This window comes from Prunus avium, chromosome 2, assembly GCF_965620075.1.
Source record: "Prunus avium chromosome 2, drPruAviu1.hap1.1, whole genome shotgun sequence".
NCBI classification, from domain to species: domain Eukaryota; kingdom Viridiplantae; phylum Streptophyta; class Magnoliopsida; order Rosales; family Rosaceae; genus Prunus; species Prunus avium.
In genome coordinates, this window is record NC_142285.1 from 3,094,751 (window position 1) to 3,117,039 (window position 22,289).

At 36.8% G+C, this 22,289-nt stretch overlaps 2 protein-coding genes, 1 non-coding gene and 2 pseudogenes across 4 annotated transcripts; 2 read left to right on the forward strand and 3 right to left on the reverse strand.

Moving 5' to 3' along the window:
- On the reverse strand, positions 1-1,988 carry LOC110772330 (Protein kinase superfamily protein). The gene has a single exon (XM_021947913.2). The coding sequence runs from the start codon at positions 1,714-1,716 to the stop codon at positions 220-222; it is 1,497 nt and encodes a 498-aa protein (XP_021803605.2). The 5' UTR covers positions 1,717-1,988; the 3' UTR covers positions 1-219.
- Positions 1,989-7,692: 5,704 nt separating this feature from the next.
- On the forward strand, positions 7,693-9,772 carry LOC110772326 (acyl-CoA--sterol O-acyltransferase 1 pseudogene; annotated as a pseudogene). Its single transcript, XR_015833821.1, has 2 exons — positions 7,693-7,756; positions 7,875-9,772. The product of XR_015833821.1 is annotated as an acyl-CoA--sterol O-acyltransferase 1 pseudogene (transcript).
- A 3,885-nt stretch (positions 9,773-13,657) lies between these two features.
- On the forward strand, positions 13,658-14,871 carry LOC110772338 (acyl-CoA--sterol O-acyltransferase 1 pseudogene; annotated as a pseudogene).
- A 3,462-nt stretch (positions 14,872-18,333) lies between these two features.
- On the reverse strand, positions 18,334-20,725 carry LOC110772328 (Excinuclease ABC, C subunit, N-terminal). The gene is made up of 3 exons (XM_021976759.2): positions 20,381-20,725; positions 19,874-19,980; positions 18,334-18,613 (listed from the first exon to the last, which is right to left on the reverse strand). The coding sequence occupies exons 1-3, from the start codon at positions 20,596-20,598 to the stop codon at positions 18,420-18,422; spliced, it is 519 nt and encodes a 172-aa protein (XP_021832451.1). The 5' UTR covers positions 20,599-20,725; the 3' UTR covers positions 18,334-18,419.
- On the reverse strand, positions 19,568-19,744 carry LOC148296254 (small nucleolar RNA snoR137). The gene has a single exon (XR_015834241.1). It is a non-coding gene; the product is annotated as a small nucleolar RNA snoR137 (small nucleolar RNA).
- Positions 20,726-22,289: the final 1,564 nt, after the last annotated feature.

A 22,289-nucleotide genomic window follows, 5' to 3' on the forward strand; every position in this document is an offset into this window, starting at 1 on the left:
TGAAAAACAAAAACGATCAACAACTTAAAATTGGAACATCAGAAATGTGCCCTTTACTGTCATGTAATTAACAGCTCATGAACAAATTAATGAATACACAAGAGGTCAGGCAATAAAACCCAGAATAAATGAGATACCAACAAATCTAAATCAATGTAAAATTTGCAAGCAAGAAAGCTTACATGAACTCCAATCCATTCTATTCACTTCAAATAATATTTATGCAGCCAGCAGTATACCACCAGCTGGATGGGAACTACCACTCACATGAGGCATTGCATCATCTCTCCTTGAACATATAAATGATCTTTTCCCAAATGAAGGATTTCGGATCAAATCAGGCACTTCTTTCCCACGACCAGGAGTTGATTGAGCACTCCTTCTACCAACATATCTTTCACTACCAAATCTAGAAACCCGATTCCCTGATTTTAAATTGGGCTCATCTCCATCTGCATTACCCCGAAATTCAGACTCTCCATCAGTACCTGCCATAAGCTCCATCAGGTTGCTACTAAACCCCAAATCAGAGTAAACTCTGCGGGAATTCCTCAGGGCTTGCCTAGTCAATTTAGCATCCAAGGCTTCCAAATTCTCTTCACCAACACCCTCTAGCTTTGAACGGAAATGGGCATTCCTTGATTCAACCGGTTGTCCCATAGTCTCTACCATTATACATGGATTATTAAAACCATTCCATGAATGCAGGGGGACCAACTTACTCAACCCAGTAAGCCAAACCACCACCTCTTTCATCGATGGCCTACGCTCCCTACAAGACCTCACACACTTGGCTGCAATGACAGCCAACTGCTTCCTCACAATAGGGTCTTTAGGAGGTTCAATTCTTGGATCATAAACAGTTATCAGCTTCCCTCTCTTTATAAGTGGAATCGCCCAATCGACAATACAAGGTGGAGAATACGCAACATCAATGGCTTTCCTACCACTTAGAATCTCCAACAACAAAATCCCAAAGCTAAAAACATCAGTTTTAGTACTCAAATTGTCAGGGGTCACATAGCAAGGGTCCAAGTACCCAATAGTCCCCGCCGGCGGGGTTGACCGGAGTCTATAGTCATCAAAATGGCAGTACCTTAGAGCCAGCCCAAAATCACCCAGCCGGGCATTGTAACTACGATCAATTAAAACATTAGCAGACTTAATATCTCTATGAATTACAGGCGGGTTTGATGAATGCAAAGTGTCAATTGCCTTAGCAGTTTGCAAAGCTAATCTAATTCTACGACCCCAATTGGGAGGCCTAGCACTAGAATGCAAAACATCATACAGCGTACCGTTGCTCATGAACTCCACCACCAAAAGCCTGTCCTTTGAATCATTTGAAAAACCCAAAAGATTGACCAATCTTGGGCTCTGAATCTTAGACAAGATCTCGATCTCGTTGTCGACCTCGTTGGTGGTCTCTGGCCCAGAACATGAGGTGGGTCGGAGAGTTTGGCTGTGAGCTCTGGAGGGTCTCTTAACAGCAACAAGACGGCCACGGAGTACAGCTTTGTAGACATAGCCATGGCTGCCTTTGCCTAAAAGCTTTTGGTCGGAGAAGCCATTGGTGGCAGCCTCAATATCACTGTAGTCAAAGTGTTGGATCTTGATGGGTTTTTCTGGGCTGGTGGCGGTGGTGGTTTTGGACGATGAGGTTTGGGAATTGGAGACGGAGATGGCTGATTCAGCTTTGCAAGAAAGGTACCCCATATAATCTAATCAAGGCTTCAACTTTGCTTTTGGGTTTTGGAGTTTTGGAGTTCTGGATTGAAAGAGAGTTTGTTGTGGTGGTTTTTGATAATATATGTATGACGTGATCATACAAACGAATTGCTATCAAAATTGGTTGGAGTTGAGTTTTCTTGGTGTCTTCTTCTACAACTGTTTGTGCGGTGTCTGTATTGTATATAAGGGATATGTCTAGAGAGAGAAAAAAGGGGGAGAGAGAGAGAGAGATGGGTTTCTTTTCTGGGTTATTTGTCTTAGGAGCCCACCATTGTAAATTGCAATTGGAATCCAAGAGGATACGTACACATCACGATTCACGAATATGTATGTTTATAAGTTATAAAGGTCAGCTTATACTCTTATTGACTATTCCCATTTTATTCTATTTGAATTAAATTTGACCATCAGAACAATAATTAACGGCTGGGTTATGGAGAAAATCTTAACCTTATGAATATAGAGAGAGGGAGTCGACCAAAAAAAAGAATATAGTGAGAGGGGAAAATGGTGTCCATACAAGTCACTCATTGGCTAGTGAAAAAATGGCGATTAACTTAAAATAGTTGGACGAAAAGCCGGACTAATGATGTAATAATTTGTAACTTTAAAATTATTTTTGCCAATTCTTAAAATACAATGACCAAAGACAAACTGTTATAGAACTTAAACAAACGAATTACAAAGTTTAAAGTTTTGGTCAATTCCATTAGAGTGTTGCTAAATGAACTCTAAATTTAATTGAGCACACAAATTAATGTTTAAATTAAAGGGAGATTCACTCTTATACCCAATATAGGAGCCCAAATTATTATATATAAAAAACCCTATATTAAATGGACTTTATAAACACACCCAAAGATCATTTACAACATAACAAAAAAGTTTTTAACTTCTTTTAAATTACAAAACTGTAATTGATTTCTTAAAACAAACCCAACCCCAAAACCTCATAAAAAAGCCCGAAACATTCAATAGGACATCAAAGTAATTTAATAATCAAAATTAAATTCAATAGGGCCAGTCATTTTTTGGGTTTTTTTTGGGTTTGTTTATAGAAATTAAATGGTGTAGAGTTTATCTATATTATTAATGCTAAGAATGGGTATATGACTAAATATCTCTAAATTAAAATGTAAAATTAATTTAGTATACCTTATTTAACTACAAAAAAAACCCATAGTATATCCTAATACACTTTGAAGCATTGGTTGCCTCCTCTCTAAGCATCCTTACAGGGAAAGCTCAACTGAATTGATGCACAATCAACTGGGAGCGATGCAGGCTTGCCACCAACTCATCTAATTTCTGATTCACACCAAGGTCTTGTTGCCACCCGAATAAATAGTCCGCGAGGTCCAGGGCCATCCACTCATGACTCATGCTGCTATTTTGGAAGCTGAAGAAACTAGTCATGCATTTCCTTTTCAAAAGTTCTCCTCGTCCGGAAAAGATGTTCTGGGACTTGGTGGAAGTTGTAGTGGAGGTTTCAGCCAGAGTGCTTCTTCCAAAGTATTCAAGTTCCCTAATGCAGCCAAGGTTTGCTGAATTCTATATATACATTTCATTATGTTATTGCAATTGAGTGGTATGTTGCTTAAATCTGGATTCATATTTCAAAATCAATTGGCTTCATCAAATTCCGAAAAGAATAATGATACAATATAATATATATATGTTTTTAACCTTTTGAAAAATGTAGATATTTTTCACTTACGTTTGATTAGGGTTGAATATGGTGAGTAGGGTGTACTTATTAAAATTACATTTGTTTCACAATTCAACATATCTTTTTTGGCCATTTTATATTAGGGTAAATTTGTAATTTAATAAATAGTTTAATAATCGGGTGTACTTAGTTAATTTTAGGGTTCGTTTAACAGCACTCTTTAGGGTTTGTTTCCACTCTTTCATTATGTTTATAACTTGATTTGAGTGACAAAATTGACCATTCCATATCATAAGTTATTATATTTTATAGTAGTCTTTTTATTTATTTATTTATTATTTTTTTAATAAAAAACAAGAAACTTAATTGCCAATCAAGGGAAACCAGTAAACCAGAAAAAGTGGAAACAAACGAGGTTCTCCTAGGGTGGCCTCATTAAAACCTTGTTATAAAAAAAAAAAAACCCCAAAGAAAGAAAATCTTGTCAAAATTGACTTATTGCTTTTATTTATTTATTTTTTTAATATAAGTGATAGTCTAAATTATTCTAAATTAATCTAAGGGTTTTCTGCCAAATAACCTCTTGAACTATTAAGCTTGTCAAAATTACCTCCCTAGCTATTTTTCCTGCCAATTGAGCTCTCTAATTAAATTGTATCGTCAATTTACCTTCCACTATTAGTTTTTAGCACATTCCATTCAAATCGCTATTAAAAAAATCACGTGAATGTCATGTGCCTGAACTTTTGAGGGTAATCTAGTCCAATACATAAAAATAAAAGAGAAATAATAAAAGCCAAAATAATAATAATTAAATTTTAAAAAAAATTATAAATTAAAAACATTTATAAAACAAATAGCCCACCGCAGCCCTACCCCACCTGCTACAACTCACCCTTTCATCCTCCACCCACCCTATGTGGCGGACGTAGTGGAGGAACCACCGCTTTGTGGAGCCGCAGACGCCGCAAAGTCGCTTTTTGAGCTCGGGTTTGTCTGGCTTCATTGCCATTGAACTCGCATTTGATTGTGAGATGGGATTGTTGGGTAACTGTAATCCTAGGAAGAGAAAGAAGAAGAAGATGGAATTTAGGGTTTTTTTTTGGGTGTGAATCGAGGCTAGGAGAAGACGAGGTTCATATTTGATGATTGATTTTTTTTTTTTGGTTAAACAATAAAACATTAAAAAAAATATATTATTTATTGTTGAGGCATATGTTAGTCATGTGATCTTTTGGACGGATTTTGATGAAATTGGCTAAGAACTAATGACATGGGCTAAATTGACGATTAAATTTAGTATGAGGGCTAAATTGGCTGATAAAATAATTGAGTGTGTTTATTTCGACAAGCGTGATGGTTCATGCTGGTATTCGGTAGAAAACCCTGTAATCTATGGGGGAGGGAGATTTGAATTTTGGTGTAAGGGGAGTAGGCTCATTGTCCTGACCAACTAGCTTAACCCACGTCTACAAAAGTATAGACAGAAAATTATGAAACTTTCAAAATATGATAAATTACCCTTGGTTAATGAATTTATTAAGAATTTTAAAAAAAATTTGATTAAAAAAAGAATTAAAATTTTTCATTAAATAAAGATAATACAATAAATTAATATCGCATAGGCTACTTACTGTTAAACATTAAATTATTTACATAGAGAGAGAGAGAGAGAAAGAGAAGGAAAGTGAAATGGCGGGGAAGAAGAGGAGAGAGAGAGAGAGATGAGTTGAGAAGGGGCCTGGGACCCCTCCAGTCCCTACGGCCCCCCCCCCAAAAGAAGAAGAAGAAGAGAGAGAGAGAAGAGTTGAGAAGGGGCTTGGGACCCCTCTAGTCCCTACGTGGCCTTGATAGACCTAAATTGGGACACTTTTGCTACCCAATTCTCGTCCAATAGAATGTTTGTGGTTCACATCTGTATGGATCAAAGTGTACCTGGCACCAGAATGAAGATAATGTGTCAACCTCTAGCAGCTCCAATGCAAATTTCCAACCTTTGTTTCCATGGGAGGTTGGTTGCTCTTATACAGGTGTTCCTTTAGAGTCCCATTAGCGATGTAATCATAAACAAGAACCATCTCATTGTCTTCTTCGCAAAAACCAATCAAAGAGACTAAATGCCTATGTCTAAGCTCTGAAAGCATCTCAATTTCAGTTTGGAATTCATGAACTCCTTGTTCTAAAAAAAGGAACAATATATAGAAATAGAACATTCTCCCAAAAATTCCCTCTCTCATTCATTATTTGGCGTCTCTTTGTTTAACTAAGGAATTTTTTTCCTTTTTAATTCTTATGAAATTGAGTTTTTATTTAAGGGTTGAGGTATTTTCCTTAAGTCCTTAAAAGTCATTTTGCAAATGGGTAAATTTGTTTATAAAACCTTGAAGATAAGGTTGGTGGAAAAATATGACAGGTAAGTGGAAATAGCAGCACTCTTTTGAAATTTGAGAAAACGATTTCTTCATTATCCCTTTTGGTCTTACCCTTATATCTCTTATATTTTTTTTGGGTATGATTCATCTATTTTCTTTTAATTTTATGCATATCCTGAAATATTTCATGAATGTTGCCTCAAAAGAGGTTTTGCCAATTTGGTCATCAAATGGGTTTTTGCCGCTCTTGATCCTTATAGGTAATGGGTTTCTCAATTTTCATGCTTGGATTTAATTTCAAAGACAAGGGGCAGAATCATGAATTTTTAATGGGTGGGCTAGCTAAAGTTATTAGCTTAAAATTTTAATGACAATTTTTTTGGTACTTACCATTTCTATAGTCTTTCTAGAAATAAAACTATACAATAAATCATATAAACCATAATTCCATTGACTAATTTCTAATAAAAAAATTTATACTCGATATTGTGCTTTAGCATAAAACAAATACATATGCCAGTGGGGTATACCTCATTGGATTGAGCTCTTCCACCTCTACCCATGTGGGTAGAGGTTCGAAACCCCTAGGCACCCAATAAATATTTGTGTAAACCCCCCTCCCCCAATCGCTTGTACTAAAAAAAATATATTAAATGCAATCAAAAAACACATATTATCAAAATAAAAATATGTTCAACAACATAATTGAAAGTGTAAATATTTGAATGTGTATTTTCATAAAGAATTCGACTTTTTTGGACTTTAATAGCTGAATATATAATTGGTTATATTTAAAACAAGTCAAATATATATATGTTTTTTTTAAAAATCCCTAAAAACCTCCCTAGGCTACAACCCATTGTAGCTAGGGGTGGACATTCAAACCGGCAAACCGGAAACCCGAGCATAAGGAAAAAATTGAGAAAAAATTGAGTTGACTAAAAAGTCAACAATCGGTCAAAAGATTGAACCGAACTTGTTCAGACCGATTCCAGTTCTAGTTCCATGCCTCCAAAAATCAGACCGAGCCAAACCGAACGAGCTTGAATATAATTCATTTTTAATTTTTATATGTACATTAGATCTTATTTTACCTTAACCTTCCACTCCTACTTTGAAGCCCAAAGAATTGGGCCTAAACCTATCAATTATACCTCAAGCCCAACTCCTTATATTTTTAATTCTTTTAGGAGCCTACCCTTTTTAATTAATATTTAATACTACCTCAGCCAAATCCAATTCCTCTCTCTCTCTCTCTCTCTCTCTTTCTTCCATTATCTTCCCCCCCCCCTCCTTCTTCTTTCTTCTTCTTCTTCTTCTTCTTCTTCTTCTTCTTCTTCTTCTTCTTCTTCTTCGGTCTGAGTTGGTCTGGTTTTCTTTGGCATTTTAGTTAAAACCCGAATCGGACCGAATCAGATGAATAGTACTAATTCCAATTCCAATTTTGCCTAAGAACTGGATCGAACAGAACCGTGCCCAGGCCTTATTGTAGCCATTAACCTAGTTCCGCCCATGTTGAAAGAGTTGCGCTTATGTAGTCTTATTTTTATACTGGCAAGTTTTTCATACCACTAAAAGTGATTTCAAAGAGAGTAATGCTATTTGGACACATAACATTGACACATTTAGAATAATGCTATTTGGACACACAACATTGACACACTTAGTTGACACCCGTTGATGTGTCAATGTATCATTTGCTCTTCTTTTCTCTTCGTTTTCTGTTTAGTGAATGATACATTGACACAACAACGGGTGTCAACTAAGTGTGTCAATGTTGTGTGTCCAAATAGCATTACTCTTTCAGAGATTATCTCTACAAAAAAATAACTTAAAGATGGCTCTATTTGTATATTGGGATAGGCTTTATCCATATCTCCTTGGTATCTGATTGAAATTCATTATATGAGTATTTTAGGAGTTTGGATCAAAACTTGAATATGTTGCAACATTACCAGCCCGAATTCATTTGATACTCACTCAGGTAATTATTTATCACATTCATTTCCGACATTAGGTATTGGTAATTATCAATTGAGTACAAATTCTTGTGATATGCTTCAATAATATCATGACTCTCAAAGATAGTATGAACTTTTCAGAAGAAAACAAGAGAATAGCGTTCTTGATACGCCATGGTTGGGGTCAATGACCATAGCTGGCTGACTCTTCTGCATTATGCCACCAATTGCTGATCAGTGATCTCTAATTATGATGGATGGAGGCCATAATCGTTGACTTGTAGTGGAGCTAGAAACTTTTGCACATGGCGTGCTAAAGGGACACTTCATAGTCAATTGAAGAATAAAAAAAAGGGGTCAATATAGACCTCCTTCGCCCTCATTGGGGCAGAGTTGCTGTCATATTTATACTATTAGCGGAAGATCTTGAGATTTTTTCTATTTAATCTTTCGCAAAACCCTACATTTGTTAAGTCAAAACACTCTCGTTACGTATTTTTCATCAAGAACGCAAGATCAGAAAGGGGAAAAAAAAAAAAAAAAAGAGCAAATGGAGGGCGAGATGAGCAACTTCTTCAAGGTATGGCTCTCTGTCTATCTTTGTCTATGTTACTGCTTTGTCATTGCCAAATTAGTCCCCAAAGGTTGCACAAGACTCATTTGTTTGCTTCCAATTGTGTGTCTCTTTCTCTATCTTCCTCTCTTTCTCTCCTCCATACATCTTGTGAGCGTTACATCGTTTTTCATTTCTTGGCTTGCCAACTTCAAGCTCTTCCTCTTGGCTTTTGGTAAAGGACCTTTGTCTTCTGACCCATCAATCTCTCTTGGTCGCTTTGTTGCTGTTGCTTGCCTTCCCATCAAGATCCAACAAAACAACCCACCCCCAAATTCATTAGGCAAACACAAAAACACCCAAAATGATTCAATCCCATCTCTACCAAATCAAAATAACCAATTCAAAGAAAACTCCTCTCCAGCAAAATCGCACCAAGATACCCAAGACCAACAACACAAAGAAAACACACCTGCAAATCACCAAAATGGTCCCCAAAAATCACATATTGATGGCCAATTCAAACAAAACCCACATCCATCTCCACCAAAATCACATAATAATGGCCAAAACAAAGAAAACCCAATTCCCCAAAAGCCAAAACAAGGCCATAGAGTCCCTCTAAATTATGTAACAAAGGGTCTGCTTTTTGGCCTTTTGTTGCGTGCCTATGATTACAGTGACCAAATCCATCCAAAGGCCCTGTTGTTTCTCCATTCTTTGCACATATACTTGCTCCTCGAACTCATCCTAGCCGTCGCTGCAACCCTGGCTCGAGCCCTCCTAGCCATCGAGCTGGAGCCACAGTTCAACGAGCCCTACCTCTCCACCTCACTCCAAGACTTCTGGGGCAGACGATGGAACCTCATGGTCACCAGCATCCTACGACCCACCGTTTACGAGCCCACCCTCGACATCTCCCGACGCGTCGTTGATCGCAAGTGGGCACCGCTGCCCGCAGTGCTCGCAACGTTTATGGTATCAGCTTTGATGCACGAAATCGTGTTTTATCACATGGGGAGGATGCGGCCCACGTGGGGGGTCACGTGCTTCTTTCTACTGCATGGGATTTGTTTGACGGTTGAGATTGCTTTGAAGAAGGCGTGGTCGGCCGGCAGGTGGCAGTTGCCGAGGTTGGTCTCTGGATTGTTGACCGTTGGATTCGTGATGGGGACCTGCTTTTGGTTGTTTCTTCCGCAGTTCTTTCGATTTGGGGCTCATGTCAAAGCGTTTGAGGAGTATGCTGCATTAGGTGAACTTTTCCGGGATCTCATCAGCCCATTTGTCTCTCGGGTCGGGTAGGCCTAGCAGGCTAACGGGTCTGGGTCGGGTAGGCCTAGCAGTCTAACGGGACCCGACTTAAATAGATTACAGTTTGACACTTGCTATTCTTACACACATATTTGTTGTAAAATGATTTTAGATACAGTTTTTCTTTTCTCATTTTGAATTTATATTTGTGAGATATATAGTTTTTTTTTTTTTTTTTTTTTTGCGCGCCAAAGTTAGGAAGAGGAGAGTGAAAATTCACACACACGAGTACCATGAGGATTTGAATCTATGATTACTTAAGAGCACACCAAAGACATGGGCCAATCCAACTAACATCCATTGAATATGAAACAGACGGATTAGGATAGCCCAAGCCCGAAATTTTGGGTCAGGTCAAACTTGTTGAGCTCTTTGAATATACAAATTGTATAAAACAATGTTCATTTGCCTTAGAAAGCAATATTTGGAATAATGTATTAGCGTATATAGTTATGCAAGTCTGAGTCATAATAAACGTCAACCGAATGTCTAAAAACCAAGATAACTTATACACTATATCTAGTATACTGTATTATATGACATGTTGATGTGGTGTATCCAACTCACTTGAGGTATGATATATGTGGGAACACATATTTTGGTGATCAATAAGAAGGTGATACATGGAAAAATAAAGGATATTTCTTAGGTCAAATAATTACCCTAATTAAATCCAATTTAATTAAGGAATTATCTTTGATTTAAGATAGGAATATCTCCCTAAATCAAGGAATCAATTTCCAACAAATCTCTTTGATTAATTCCTATAATTTTTTTGGGCAAGAATAATCCTAATTAAATAAGGATTATTGTTCAAACCTTAGCCAAACAAGAATTCTATAAATACATGGCTACACACACACACATGAGGTAATTTTAAACTCACACTCAAAACCCTAGCTGAATCCCTCTCCCCCCCTCTCTCTCTCTCTCTCTCTCTCTCTCTCACGACTTCAGCCACCCTCACATACTGCTTCGGTCACCCGATTCTCTTCTCTTGTACCATAGAGAAAACTCCAACCTTACTATTAAGGAGATGAAAATTATAGGTTATGACCCTAATGTCATTAGTTGATCAAGGATAACAAAATTATACGTTCTTCATTTAATTTTTTTTATATGTCCAATTTGTGTTTACTTTAACATCAGCATAGTTCAACGATGAATTTTAATTTCATTTACTATCTTTAGTATTCATCCAACTTGGCAAGGCCCAAAATATTTTAAAATAATAAAGACAACAATGGCAAGCCAATAAAAAATTGAATATAACAAATTCAACAAAACTATCATAAGATCATGAAAATAAGTTTTTGGGCTAACGACAAAAGACGCCCGGTAGGTTTGGGGTAGTTCTCAATATGGACCCCAGGGTGTCAATTTTATTAATTTACACCCTTACGTTTGCAACATCATCCAATTTCATCCTTCCATTAAGTTGATCGTGTGGTCAATCGTTAAATGCTGACGTGTCTATTATGAGACCCAACTACTAACCAACCAGTTTCTAAAAAAAAATTATATAAAATGATAAAATAACATAAATTTAAAAAAAATCAACTTAAAAAATCCCAACCCCTCCTCAGCCCAACAAACCCATCGTCCCATGTTCACCCCCTCCATCGCCATTCTCCTCTTCGAAATGAAACTCTTTTCGGCATAAGCAAACTCCAAGGTGTGAGTTACTCTGTAACACTGTAACTTCTTCTTCGTGGACTTCAATACCTCTCTCTCTGCTCCCAAATGGCAAGCTTTCTTCACAAACTCAACAAAAAGACACCATCCCCTACGAACAATAACATCACTCAAAACCCATCTTTTTCCCAAGCCCACACCTTTTGTCATTTCCCATTACAGCCATTTCGACCATCCCAAACCCGAGTACTCAGAAAACCCAATTCCCCATTTGGGTCCTTCAAGCTTTCTCAATATTGAAACTTCCAACATGGCATTATATCATTGGATATGTGAGGCCCACATGTGTTCTACGTCATCAGTTTAATAAATTTTTGGATAGAACCTAATGGCAATGACTATTAGTGACCACACATATTACCCTTAAGGATCACAAATATTCAAGTATGAGTCATGATATCAGTTCAACACATGACAAACACAAACCAAAATCTCTAAGCCAAGAGAACTTATTGGGTGTATTAAATACAACACACGACATTTTGATGTGGTGAATTCGATTCATGTAAATTATGATAGTTTGTATCAAAAATATTGCGCGTCCTACAATTTGAATGAATTATATTTACCAAATTATCATATCATCTTGTGTATCGAATACACAAAATCGAAAGGTACACTGTATTGGCACAATCCCCCCAATTTTATGAATGCTGCTAAACGAATCCTAAAATTAACTGAGTACACCCTAATGTTTAAATTAAAATGTAAAATTAACTAAGTACACCCTATTTAACTTCCAAAAATATCCATGGTACACCCTCTTTAATTTTTAATCTTTTAAAGTATTTAAAATAAAGAAATAAAGTAAAATAATAATAAAATAATATTTTAACAAAACTCTCTCTCTCTCTCTCTCTCTCTCTCTCTCTCTCTCTCTCTCCTGCTTCTTCTTCTTTTATCTCTCTCCTGTGCGATCACCATCACCTGGTTTGTGTTATTGATTGTTTAAGTTTTATGCATACAAAAATCAACTGGGATCAATACACTTCTCCTGGATTCTGAGTTGTATGTTAAAAATTAAGTCAATTTATTTGAAGGCATGGGTTCAAAAGCTCAAGCAGTAAAACAAAGATTTTAATTCTTAATTAAATATATTGTCTTCAATCTTTCGAGAGAGGTGTGAGTTTTCAATCTAATTTAGGGAGATTTGGTAGTTTGGGAATTTGAGTACAGCATATCTCAACTCGTCTCAGAGTGGGGTGGGTCGGGAAGGAGAGAGAGCTTTTTTTCTCTTTTTAAAATTTTATTTTATTTTTTGGTTTTAAATACTTTAAAAGATTAAAATTAAAGAGTTGACTATAATTATAACAATGGACATGCGTCAAGTCTTAAGGATAGTGTACATATTGGGGTACACAATTCAATATATCCTTTTTGGTCATTTTATATTAGGGTAAATTAGTAATTCAATAAATAGTTTGATAGTAGGGTGTACTCAGTTAATTTTAGAATTCGTTTAGCAGCACTCTTTTTTTTATATAATAAAACTTGTTAAAATGGTGTGAATCATTTGATTAATCACCATAAGTCCTACCACAAAACATTTGATTAATTACCGCACATGGAAGTCCACTTGAAGTTTTATGAACAAATTATCTTACACTCCTTTGAAAATGGAGCTAGGTATTATGATGCTGATGCCGTTGCTACCAAAAGTTATGAATTTAATCATTGTCTCTATATGTTTTAAGAAACTCCTGCCTTTCTTAGTGCCATCTTAGATACTGATGCTCGAGGTGTTGCTGGGCCTAGCTTAGTATCTGTTTAATTTTTGTTATTTTGTGTCATTAGCCCCTCACTGTACCCAAAAAAAAAAAAACACTAGGTGGGTAGGGTTGGTTGGAGCCGCCGGTGGGGGAATAGAGGAAGGTGATGTTTTTTTCTTATTTTTTTCAATTTTAATTGTTTAAAAGATATACAATATTTTTTTATATATAATTTTTCCATTTCTTAAAATACATTTGAAAATGAAAAAACTAAAATACCCTTAAAATGGATAGAAAATTGGATGGTATTAAAGTCAGATGACAAATCATAAATTTTGAAAAATTAAAGTGACATTTCTCTTAAATTATTTTTTAAGGTGACAAATTAAAACTGAAGTATAAATTCAGATGACAATTCTACAAAAATACCCTATAATTATATAACATGCGCATATTGCACAGCAAGAGCACCACGAAGGAATCAATGTGTATTTTTTAAAAAAAAGATGTTCTGACTTTAATTTAATATAAAAAATTATATAATTTAGTTTTCCTCCATGTTCATATCTACAATCTGAAAATATTCTTCATGAACAGTTGTACCTTTTGCTCTCCTCAATATTCTCTTCCCGGCCTTGTTCATGAGTCTCTAATTTCTCCTAATCATCCTTTACAATTACTATTTGTTCAAAACATTTCCAGCTTAAACACAAAGATTAACAACAAAGTTGAAACAAGGTGAGGGAGAAAATGGAGGGTGAGTTTGGAAGCTTCATTAAGGTATGGACTTCAGTATTTGTATGTATATTCTACTGCTATTCAATTGGTAAAATAGTCCCAAAAGGTACAACCAGACTTGTCTGTGCTCTCCCAGTTGTGTGCCTCTTCTTCTACCTTCCTCTCAACTTCTCCTCCATCCATCTTGGAGGCGGCACAGGCTTTTTCATTTCATGGCTTGGAAGCTTCAAGCTTCTACTTTTTGCCTTTGGCAAAGGCCCTTTAGCTTCAGACCCATCAATCCCCATTGGACGTTTCTTGGCCATTGCTTGCCTTCCAATTGAGATCCAAGAAAACCCATCTCCTTCAAAATCCCATCTAAATGGCCAAAACCGAAAACACCCACCTCAAAATCCCCAAATTGAAACCAACCCATCTCCCAAAAACACCATACATTTTGTAATTAAGGGCTTTCTTTTGGCCATTCTAATTATTGTCCTTAATTACAGTCAGGAAATCCACCCAAAGCTCATCTTAGTCCTTCATTGCTTGTACATATACCTTCTTCTAGAAACCCAACTCATCATTGTAGCAGCCCTCGCTTGGGGCCTTCTGGGTTTAGACCTCAAACCCCATTTCAACGAGCCTTACCTCTCCACCTCTCTGCAAAACTTCTGGGGCAGAAGATGGAACCTCGTGGTCACCAGTATCCTACGCCAGTCCGTATACGAACCCACCCTCAATTTCTCCACGTGCGTCATTGGCCGCAGGTGGGCCTCACTACCCGCTGTCTTTGCAAGCTTCCTTGTCTCCGGGCTTATGCACGAGCTCATATACTACTACATGGGTCGTGTGAGGCCCACGTGGGAGGTCACGTGGTTCTTCGTTTTGCACGGGTTTTGTTTGATGGTGGAGATCGTTTTGAAGAAGGCGTTGAAGGGCAGGTGTCGGTTGCCGAGGCTGATCTCTGTGGTTTGGACCGTTGGATTTGTGGTAGCTACTTGCTTCTGGCTATTTTTTCCCCAGTTTCTTCGATGTAAGGCTGATGTCAGAATGCTTCAAGAGTACCGAGCTTTTGTCGTGTTCTTGAAGAATGTCGGTGATTTATTTTCATACAAGTGATATTGGAGAAATGAGGGAATCCAACCTAACACCTAAGAAATAATGATCAATTTATTTCGTTTCATTTAATTTCGAATCCCTTTTTCTGTTTTAATATTATATATTATTCCGTTCTATGTTTTAAAACTTTTTGTGTAGTTGGAAAATGTTACTTTTGAAAGAAAGGGATCTTTCACTATGTTAAAAGTCGTTAGTGGTCATTCACCAAAAAAAAAAAAAAAGTCGTTAGTGGTCATGAAGGAGCTCAATCCACTAGGAACGAATGAAAATCATGATGTTTAGTTGAACATCAAAAGTGCTAACATGAATATTATTATTGCAAGAAATACATGTACTATGGAAAAACTTAAACATATTTTAATTTATGCTTTTGTTGAAATCAAACATGACAACAATAACGAATATTATTTTCTTATTACAAGACTCAACATTTCCAAATACTGTAATTGGAATAGTTTATAAACTATTTATAGATTTCCCCACTCCCTTTTTATCCACTTACACTTTTTTTTTAGTTATAAAATAGAGTGTAAGTGGATAAAATTAGAGTGGGGAAATCACCATTCTTTATAGAATGAGTTCGGGATTGAAATTCTCAAAAAATTCATTCTCCAAAACAAACAATATCAAATCTGATGTAGCAACTCCCGTAAACAGCACGTCCATCTTTCACTTCATAACTCCACTGTCTAAGTTCACTTATTGCATGCACCATCAATACACTTCTTAGAATTCGCTTTAGCAATGTCCCTATTACATTTGGCTGAGGCATAAATAACTTAATTAGTTAACACTTGCTTCCCTCGAGCATACAACGGACCTTGAAAAGCTTTAGAGGAGTAAGAATAAATGTGTTCCAAAATTTAAGGCAAAAAGTCACTTTTGATCCCTGTAGTTTGCCAATTTAACCTTTTTAGTTCAAATAATTTCACTTTGATCAATTTTGTCCATGTACTTTTAATTTCGAGCAATTTAAGGACAAAAGTGAGTTTCTGTCAAATGTATGTAACTTCTATTAGTTTTGGTCACGTGCCCCTCACATGGAGGGGCAATTTTGTCCAATCGTGCGCAGCTTAAGGTCAGCCAAGCTACCCTCCCTCCATTCCAAATTAGACTCGATTTTGGGGATTTTCTAGGTTACAGCTCTTCAAATTTTTTTATTGAGGGCAAGGAGAGGGTGAGAAATTCCATCAACGAGTTCGACTTCGTCTTCTCCACTCTCGTCGTCGGCTCTATACACAAATTCACTTTGATGTATTTGTTAGCACCTACTTTATCTGCTTCAGCTGCCACTCTTCCTTCGATCTTCACCAATTGCCTGGCTAGCCACATGTTCGAATCAGTCTTCACAACTGTTTGGTTCGCTGCTGGGCTTGTTGGACTTTGTTGTCAAATGGGTTGATTAAACTGAGGAAGAAGGTTGAGGGTGTGATTTGGTCCCCTTTGGCTTTGTGGATGTTTTCTGTTTTTGGTTTTTGTGTTTGTGTGCCATTGAGGATTCCTTTGGTGTTGGCTGGTGTTTATTCGTGCCTTGGGGCTTGGTTGGTTGTTGAATGAAACCAAAACAAAAACTGAGGAAGAAAATGGATATGAATTTTGAAGGAGGGTTTGTGGTGTTGGTGAGGTTGACAGGTGCTCAGAGTGTTGGGGAAGTGAAATCCGTGAAAGGAGGGGGGAGGTTGGATCAACTACATAAGAGCAACTCCAGCGATGCGCCTAAGAGCCCCTCCAGCCATACACCAAAACCGGGCAAAAGGCTGCTCGGGCAAGCCCAATTCAACTCCAGCGGTAGAGAACAAGCCTGGGCAAGGCATGGGACCCACCAGCCTGGGCAAGCCCACGGGCAAATCTTGCCTGGGCTCAAGCCCGAAGGCGCTCACGTCAGCGCTGATGTCACGCTGATGTCAGCAAGCAAAAAAATTAAAAAAAAATCAAAAAAATCCAAAAAAATTCAATTTTTTTTTTTTTATATAAAAAAACCAAAATATTATGGATGTTTTCCCTATAAATACATAACAATTTTATTCACTTTCTAAATTGTTTATATTTTGTTGCATAATCTTTTTTTTTTTCTTGCCCTTGCCCTAGCCTTTTGGGGTGGAACCAAAAAAGGCAAGGCTGCCACTATTCACATGAATAGTGGCAGCCCTTGCCTTGCCTTTGCCTTGCCTTTGCCTTCATGGGTGGACTTGCTCTAAGGGGAGGACTGGGGGGGTTTGGGCCAAAATGTTGTTTCCAGCGGCAAGAGCTAGCCCTGGCAGGAGATGGGGCCCACGAACCCAGGCTAGCCCTCAGGCAAGATCTGCCTTAGTTCCAACCCCAGTTTGCTGACGTCATCGATGACGTTAGCAACAAAAAAAATTGAAAAAAATTCAGATTTAAAAATAAATAAATACTTAGTTGTAGTTTTACTTCCCACAACAAAACTCTATACAAATTTCTCTCCTTATATCTCATGTGAATAGTTGTTGTCATGGCAATTGGTGGAAACACCACAACCTTTTGCAAGGGCAGCAACTATTCACGTGAATAGTGGCTGCCCTAGCTCCCCTCTTGCCATGGCAAAGGGCAAATGGGTGGAGTTGCTCTAAAGAAGAAATTGGTGGAGGAGAGTGAGATTGCAGAGCAATAGGTCGACTTACAACTGATTTGGTTCTTGTTGTTTTATGTCTTGCTATCATTTTTTATCATAACTTTAAACATTGTGAAGAGTGGGCGGGGTTTTGGAGCAAGATGAATTGAACCAATTCTAAACCTAGAAATCAAAATTTTTGACGAACCCAACCTAGAAAATCCCCAAAGTCTAATTTGGAATGGAGGGAGAGTAGCTAGGCAGACCTTAAGCTATGCATGATTGGACAAAATTGCCCCTCCACGTGAGGGGCACATGACAAAAAACTAACAGAAGTTACATACATTTGACATAAACTCACTTTTGTCATTAAATTGCTCAAAATTGAAAGTACATGGACAAAATTGATCAAATTGAAACTACAGGAACTAAAGTTATTAAAGTGGCAAACTACAGAGACAAAAAGTGACTTTTTGTCAAAATTTAATTAACACTAGTTTGTAATTTATAATTTTGCGGAGTAAGAATAAACTTGGTATCTTGTGCAATTTAATCATTATCGGACACGTTCCCACTGTCTAAATTCAAACCATTTAATTTGGTCATAATTTCATTAACTGATTTCTTACCATTTGTATCGGACGCGTTCTGTCTGATGAGCTTTTAGTTTTCTTGGTTGACCAAGCGTTGGTCAACATTTGTTACTTGGAATTGACTCTGTCCGATGGGCACTGGACCTTAGGACACGGTCGATTGGTTTGGTCAATGCTTGACCATTAAGATGGCTCAGGTTTGTTGGGCCCCAAATAGCCAAGAAATTGGGCCATGCTAATTTTGGTCCAAACAACTAAAGATAATACATTTGAATTGCCCTCACCTAGAAATGAGTTTGCCCATCGGACTCTGACTAGCAATAGTTCGTTCCTGAAAAGTATGATTGATCTTTCTGAGTTCTACAACATTTCTAGTTATAAACATATTAATTACAATGCGATTTAATTATCAAATCACAAAGGGCCCAGTTTCCAATCAATTTCTAAATGAGTGCAATCCAGCAAACCTTTAACTCTGTTTAGAGCTGCTTGCCTGTGCTGCAGCAATGGAAGTGACAAATCCTTTACTTGCTCCACCTTCTTGTCATTCTTTCTTTTCCTAGGCAAGCTTCTTGATAAACTTTTCCATTTGGATTCAAACTCACAAGCTACAAACAAAACAAAAAAATTTACAAAAGAAAAATTACTTGGCTGTTAGAGTTGAAGATGTGGAGCTTAGCTTTCAGCCAGTCAAGTTTCGACCAAACAAAGTCCATCACAAGCCAATATCTAAGGATAAAAGGAGCAGGAAGCGAATACAATTATTAATCTGACCAGATCAAACTGTGGAGAAGAGAGTTAAAATGTCCGTAACCATTTCCATTGCATACAGTTCAGTAAACCAGAGAATATGATATTTAATTTTCTAATTTAATCTTTTATAACAAATGCGTGGAAAATATATGGCGTCAGTCATCAAAGAGAATCAACAAGAAAATCCTACTAGAATACAGGGGCACACAACGCTCATCCATATTATCTTTATGAAGACCATTCTTATAATGAATTGAGAGTAAGAAATTTTACTCCACAAATCAAAATAGTCTGAAGAAATTTTCCTGTGAATGGCACTATTCCCAAAACCATCCCTCTAATAATCAAATCAAATTGTAAATTGTCAAACTTTCGTGTGAATGGCTACTTATATGAAATTAGAAACCTTATTGGTTCATAAATCAGAGGTGGTTTAGTTTCCTTTCCCTAGAAAGAAACTGCCATGAAAACCCTAAACCCATAAAAGAACTTCAGAATAGAGCTTATCCCACCACAAAAAGACCAGGAAACAACATCATCGTTATCCCTCTCGCTCTAGAGCTTGGAAGAGAAAAAAATCAAGAAAAGAAGTTCCCAATCCTTTTACCTATCACCTCAAGTTAACAACTAACCAGAACTTCTTTATTCACATCCAAATAAAGAAAATCATTCAACAACATTGACTGATCACCCTTGTGCTGACCATATAAAATTATGTATAATTTATATCGACACTTCAAAATATGTGTACCATTGTTTGCAGCAATAAATCTTTTTTTCTTCGAAAGGAACTAATTGAAGAGAATAAACAATGTACCAGGCGACAGGTAGCACAGTGCAGAACTAAAAAGCAAAAGCACGGAGCTGTTTAATACTAGTGTGATTTTTAATCTATGCTTCGGAAACTTGAACATCCCCAACCAGCTACAGCTGGAGTAATGAAGATTGAGCCAATATATTGTTCAAAAGGCCTCAATTCAAGCAAAAAATGACTTTCTTAATTGGTAGCCACACAGGCTTCTAGAAGGGCTGGAATAACTCAGGGCCAGTGCCTGGTTATGACACTACTCACATTAGAATCACAAGCTCTTTTATCAAAATTTCGAACAAAATACCTTCACTTTGGTCCTTGAAACCATGTATTAGGCATGCACAAATCCATGGTCTTCCAGCACAGGATGCTTTTGCACCCCCTTTTAGTTCACCATTATGTTGTTTCAAACTGCAAAAGAATTTAAGAAGAATAATTAGAAAAGAAGCACAATCAACTGGTGTACTATGAATGAATGTGTGAAATGACATAATAAAGTTGCTGTTCAACTCCAGCCTAACAAAAAATGCAAGCTACAAACAATAGGCCATACAACAACCTCCATCTCTGCTCCCCAATTCTGAGACGAAAAGCCAAAAAAAAAAAAAGAAAAAGAAAGGAAAACTGCTTAAGTTTCTAACCCATGTAAACATCTAATTATCCCATAATCATAAAGACCCAGTTAAGAATTATTCACAAATTTCTCAAATAGATCAAGGAAAGGATAAATTTGAAAAACCCAGATAAAAATTTGTTCATAAATGTAGGAAATGAATCATGAAAATGAAAATTTGAAATCAAATCAACATACCGGCGAGAGAAATCAGTGGTGACACCAACGTAGGTCTTTATGGGGGTATTGGTGGAAAGGATGAGATACACAGACCATGATCTTCTTGATTTTGATGGAGAGTTCGATGTTGCTTCTTCTGATTTGATTGGCAGCGATCGTGGGAAAGATGATATTTTTGGGGATTTAGGGTTTGGCTGCTTTACAGAAGGGAATGTCCTTGAGAGTCGTTGCATCATTTCAGGTGAACATCTCAACTCGTTCGACCCAAAAAAACCATCCCAAGCCGGCCTGTTTTTGAACTTTTCTGTTTATATATATTTGCAAATCTGAAGTGATCTCTGGCAATGGTTCGTGTCTTATCGGATTCGTGTCCTATCAGGATTATATAGGTGTTAGAAACTCGACTTATTTAATAAACGTGCCATGCATGAGTTCACCCATTAATTTCTCGTGCGTGTTTCAGGTTGTGTTGGGTTGATCCACTAAATGATAACAACTAAAAGACATTTAAAAAATAGAAAAATGATGAATAAACAAATAAACGGGTTAATAGGTTTGTGGGTTACATAAGTATTTTAGCAGGTTGAAGGGTTATATAGGTATTTTAGCGAGTTGGCGGTTTGACCCGCCATGATTTATTTTGTTAAACAAATTATATAGGTATTTGAGCGGGTTTGTGGGTTGACTAGAAACACACTTGTTTATTAAACGGGTCATGATGGGTTGATTTGAAAATTGACCTGAATTTTAATCGTGTGGGTTGACTCACTAATTTCTCGTGCGGATTTCAAGTCGTGTAACAAATTGTGCCCGAAATTGCCACCCCTACTGATGATGTTGTAATTGTTTTTTGTTTTTTGTTTTTTTGTTTTTTGCTACAGGTTTTATTTGGAGGAGGGTTTTTTTGCTTTTCAACTTTTTATTTTATTTTAGGCTTATTTATGGATATACCCCTGTGCTTTCAAAATAGTCTCAGAGTACCACATGTTCTTTAAAATATCTCAATATACCACCTATACTTTCAATAAATGTCTTACGTTAGCTATTCCGTCATATTTGAGAGAAGTTCCGTTAGCTGATATGGCCCCCACTTCTTTTCAATCTCTTAATAAGGGAGAGGAAGGATTAGTCAGGTTGAGAAAAGAGGGAATTTGAGAGAAAATGGGGAATTTGGGAGAAGAAGGTTAGGTTAAGGGAATTTGATTTGGGGATTTCAAATTTGGGAGAAAAAGGGAAATTTGGGAGGAAATGAGGGATTTGGGAGAAGAAGGTTAGGTTGAGGGAATTTCAGATACTATTCCTTCTTCTCCCAAATTTGAAATCCCCAAAGCAAGATTACCCTTGAGGCCCAGGGAAATACCAACGTGATCTTCAATCAAAATACTTGAAAGACAAGTAGGAATTTAATGATAAAAGGAAACAAGGAATAAACAAAAGATATTGAAAAATATGCCTAAATGAGATGCACTCCTAAAGGGACTCTAATTGATTAAAATCAAGGAAGATGAAGGAAATAAAATCATATTGGATTCCAAAAAACGTTCCTATTATGAGTGCATGAAAAATGACATGTCTTACCCTTCAGATCAAATGGCTCATACGTGTTAAGTCACAATTCTGGAATTCGGGAATTGCTGAGCTGTTTCAATCTTGCAGTTTTTGGAAATCAGAGACAACATTTTTGCTTCAACCTTACAGCTAACTGACACTTCCAAACCAATACTAAATTCTAGGAAATGCTAACACAATTTCATACTATAACAGTAATAATATATATTTTATAACAAAATCAGAAGCCATTCTTCATTTTTCCCTCTACCAATTCGTTCCACAAAGAGCCATACTTGATGTATATAACAATTTTTAGAATATTTTTATTTTGAAAAATGCAACATCTTGTAGCTTTGTGTATAGTTTAATCTAATAA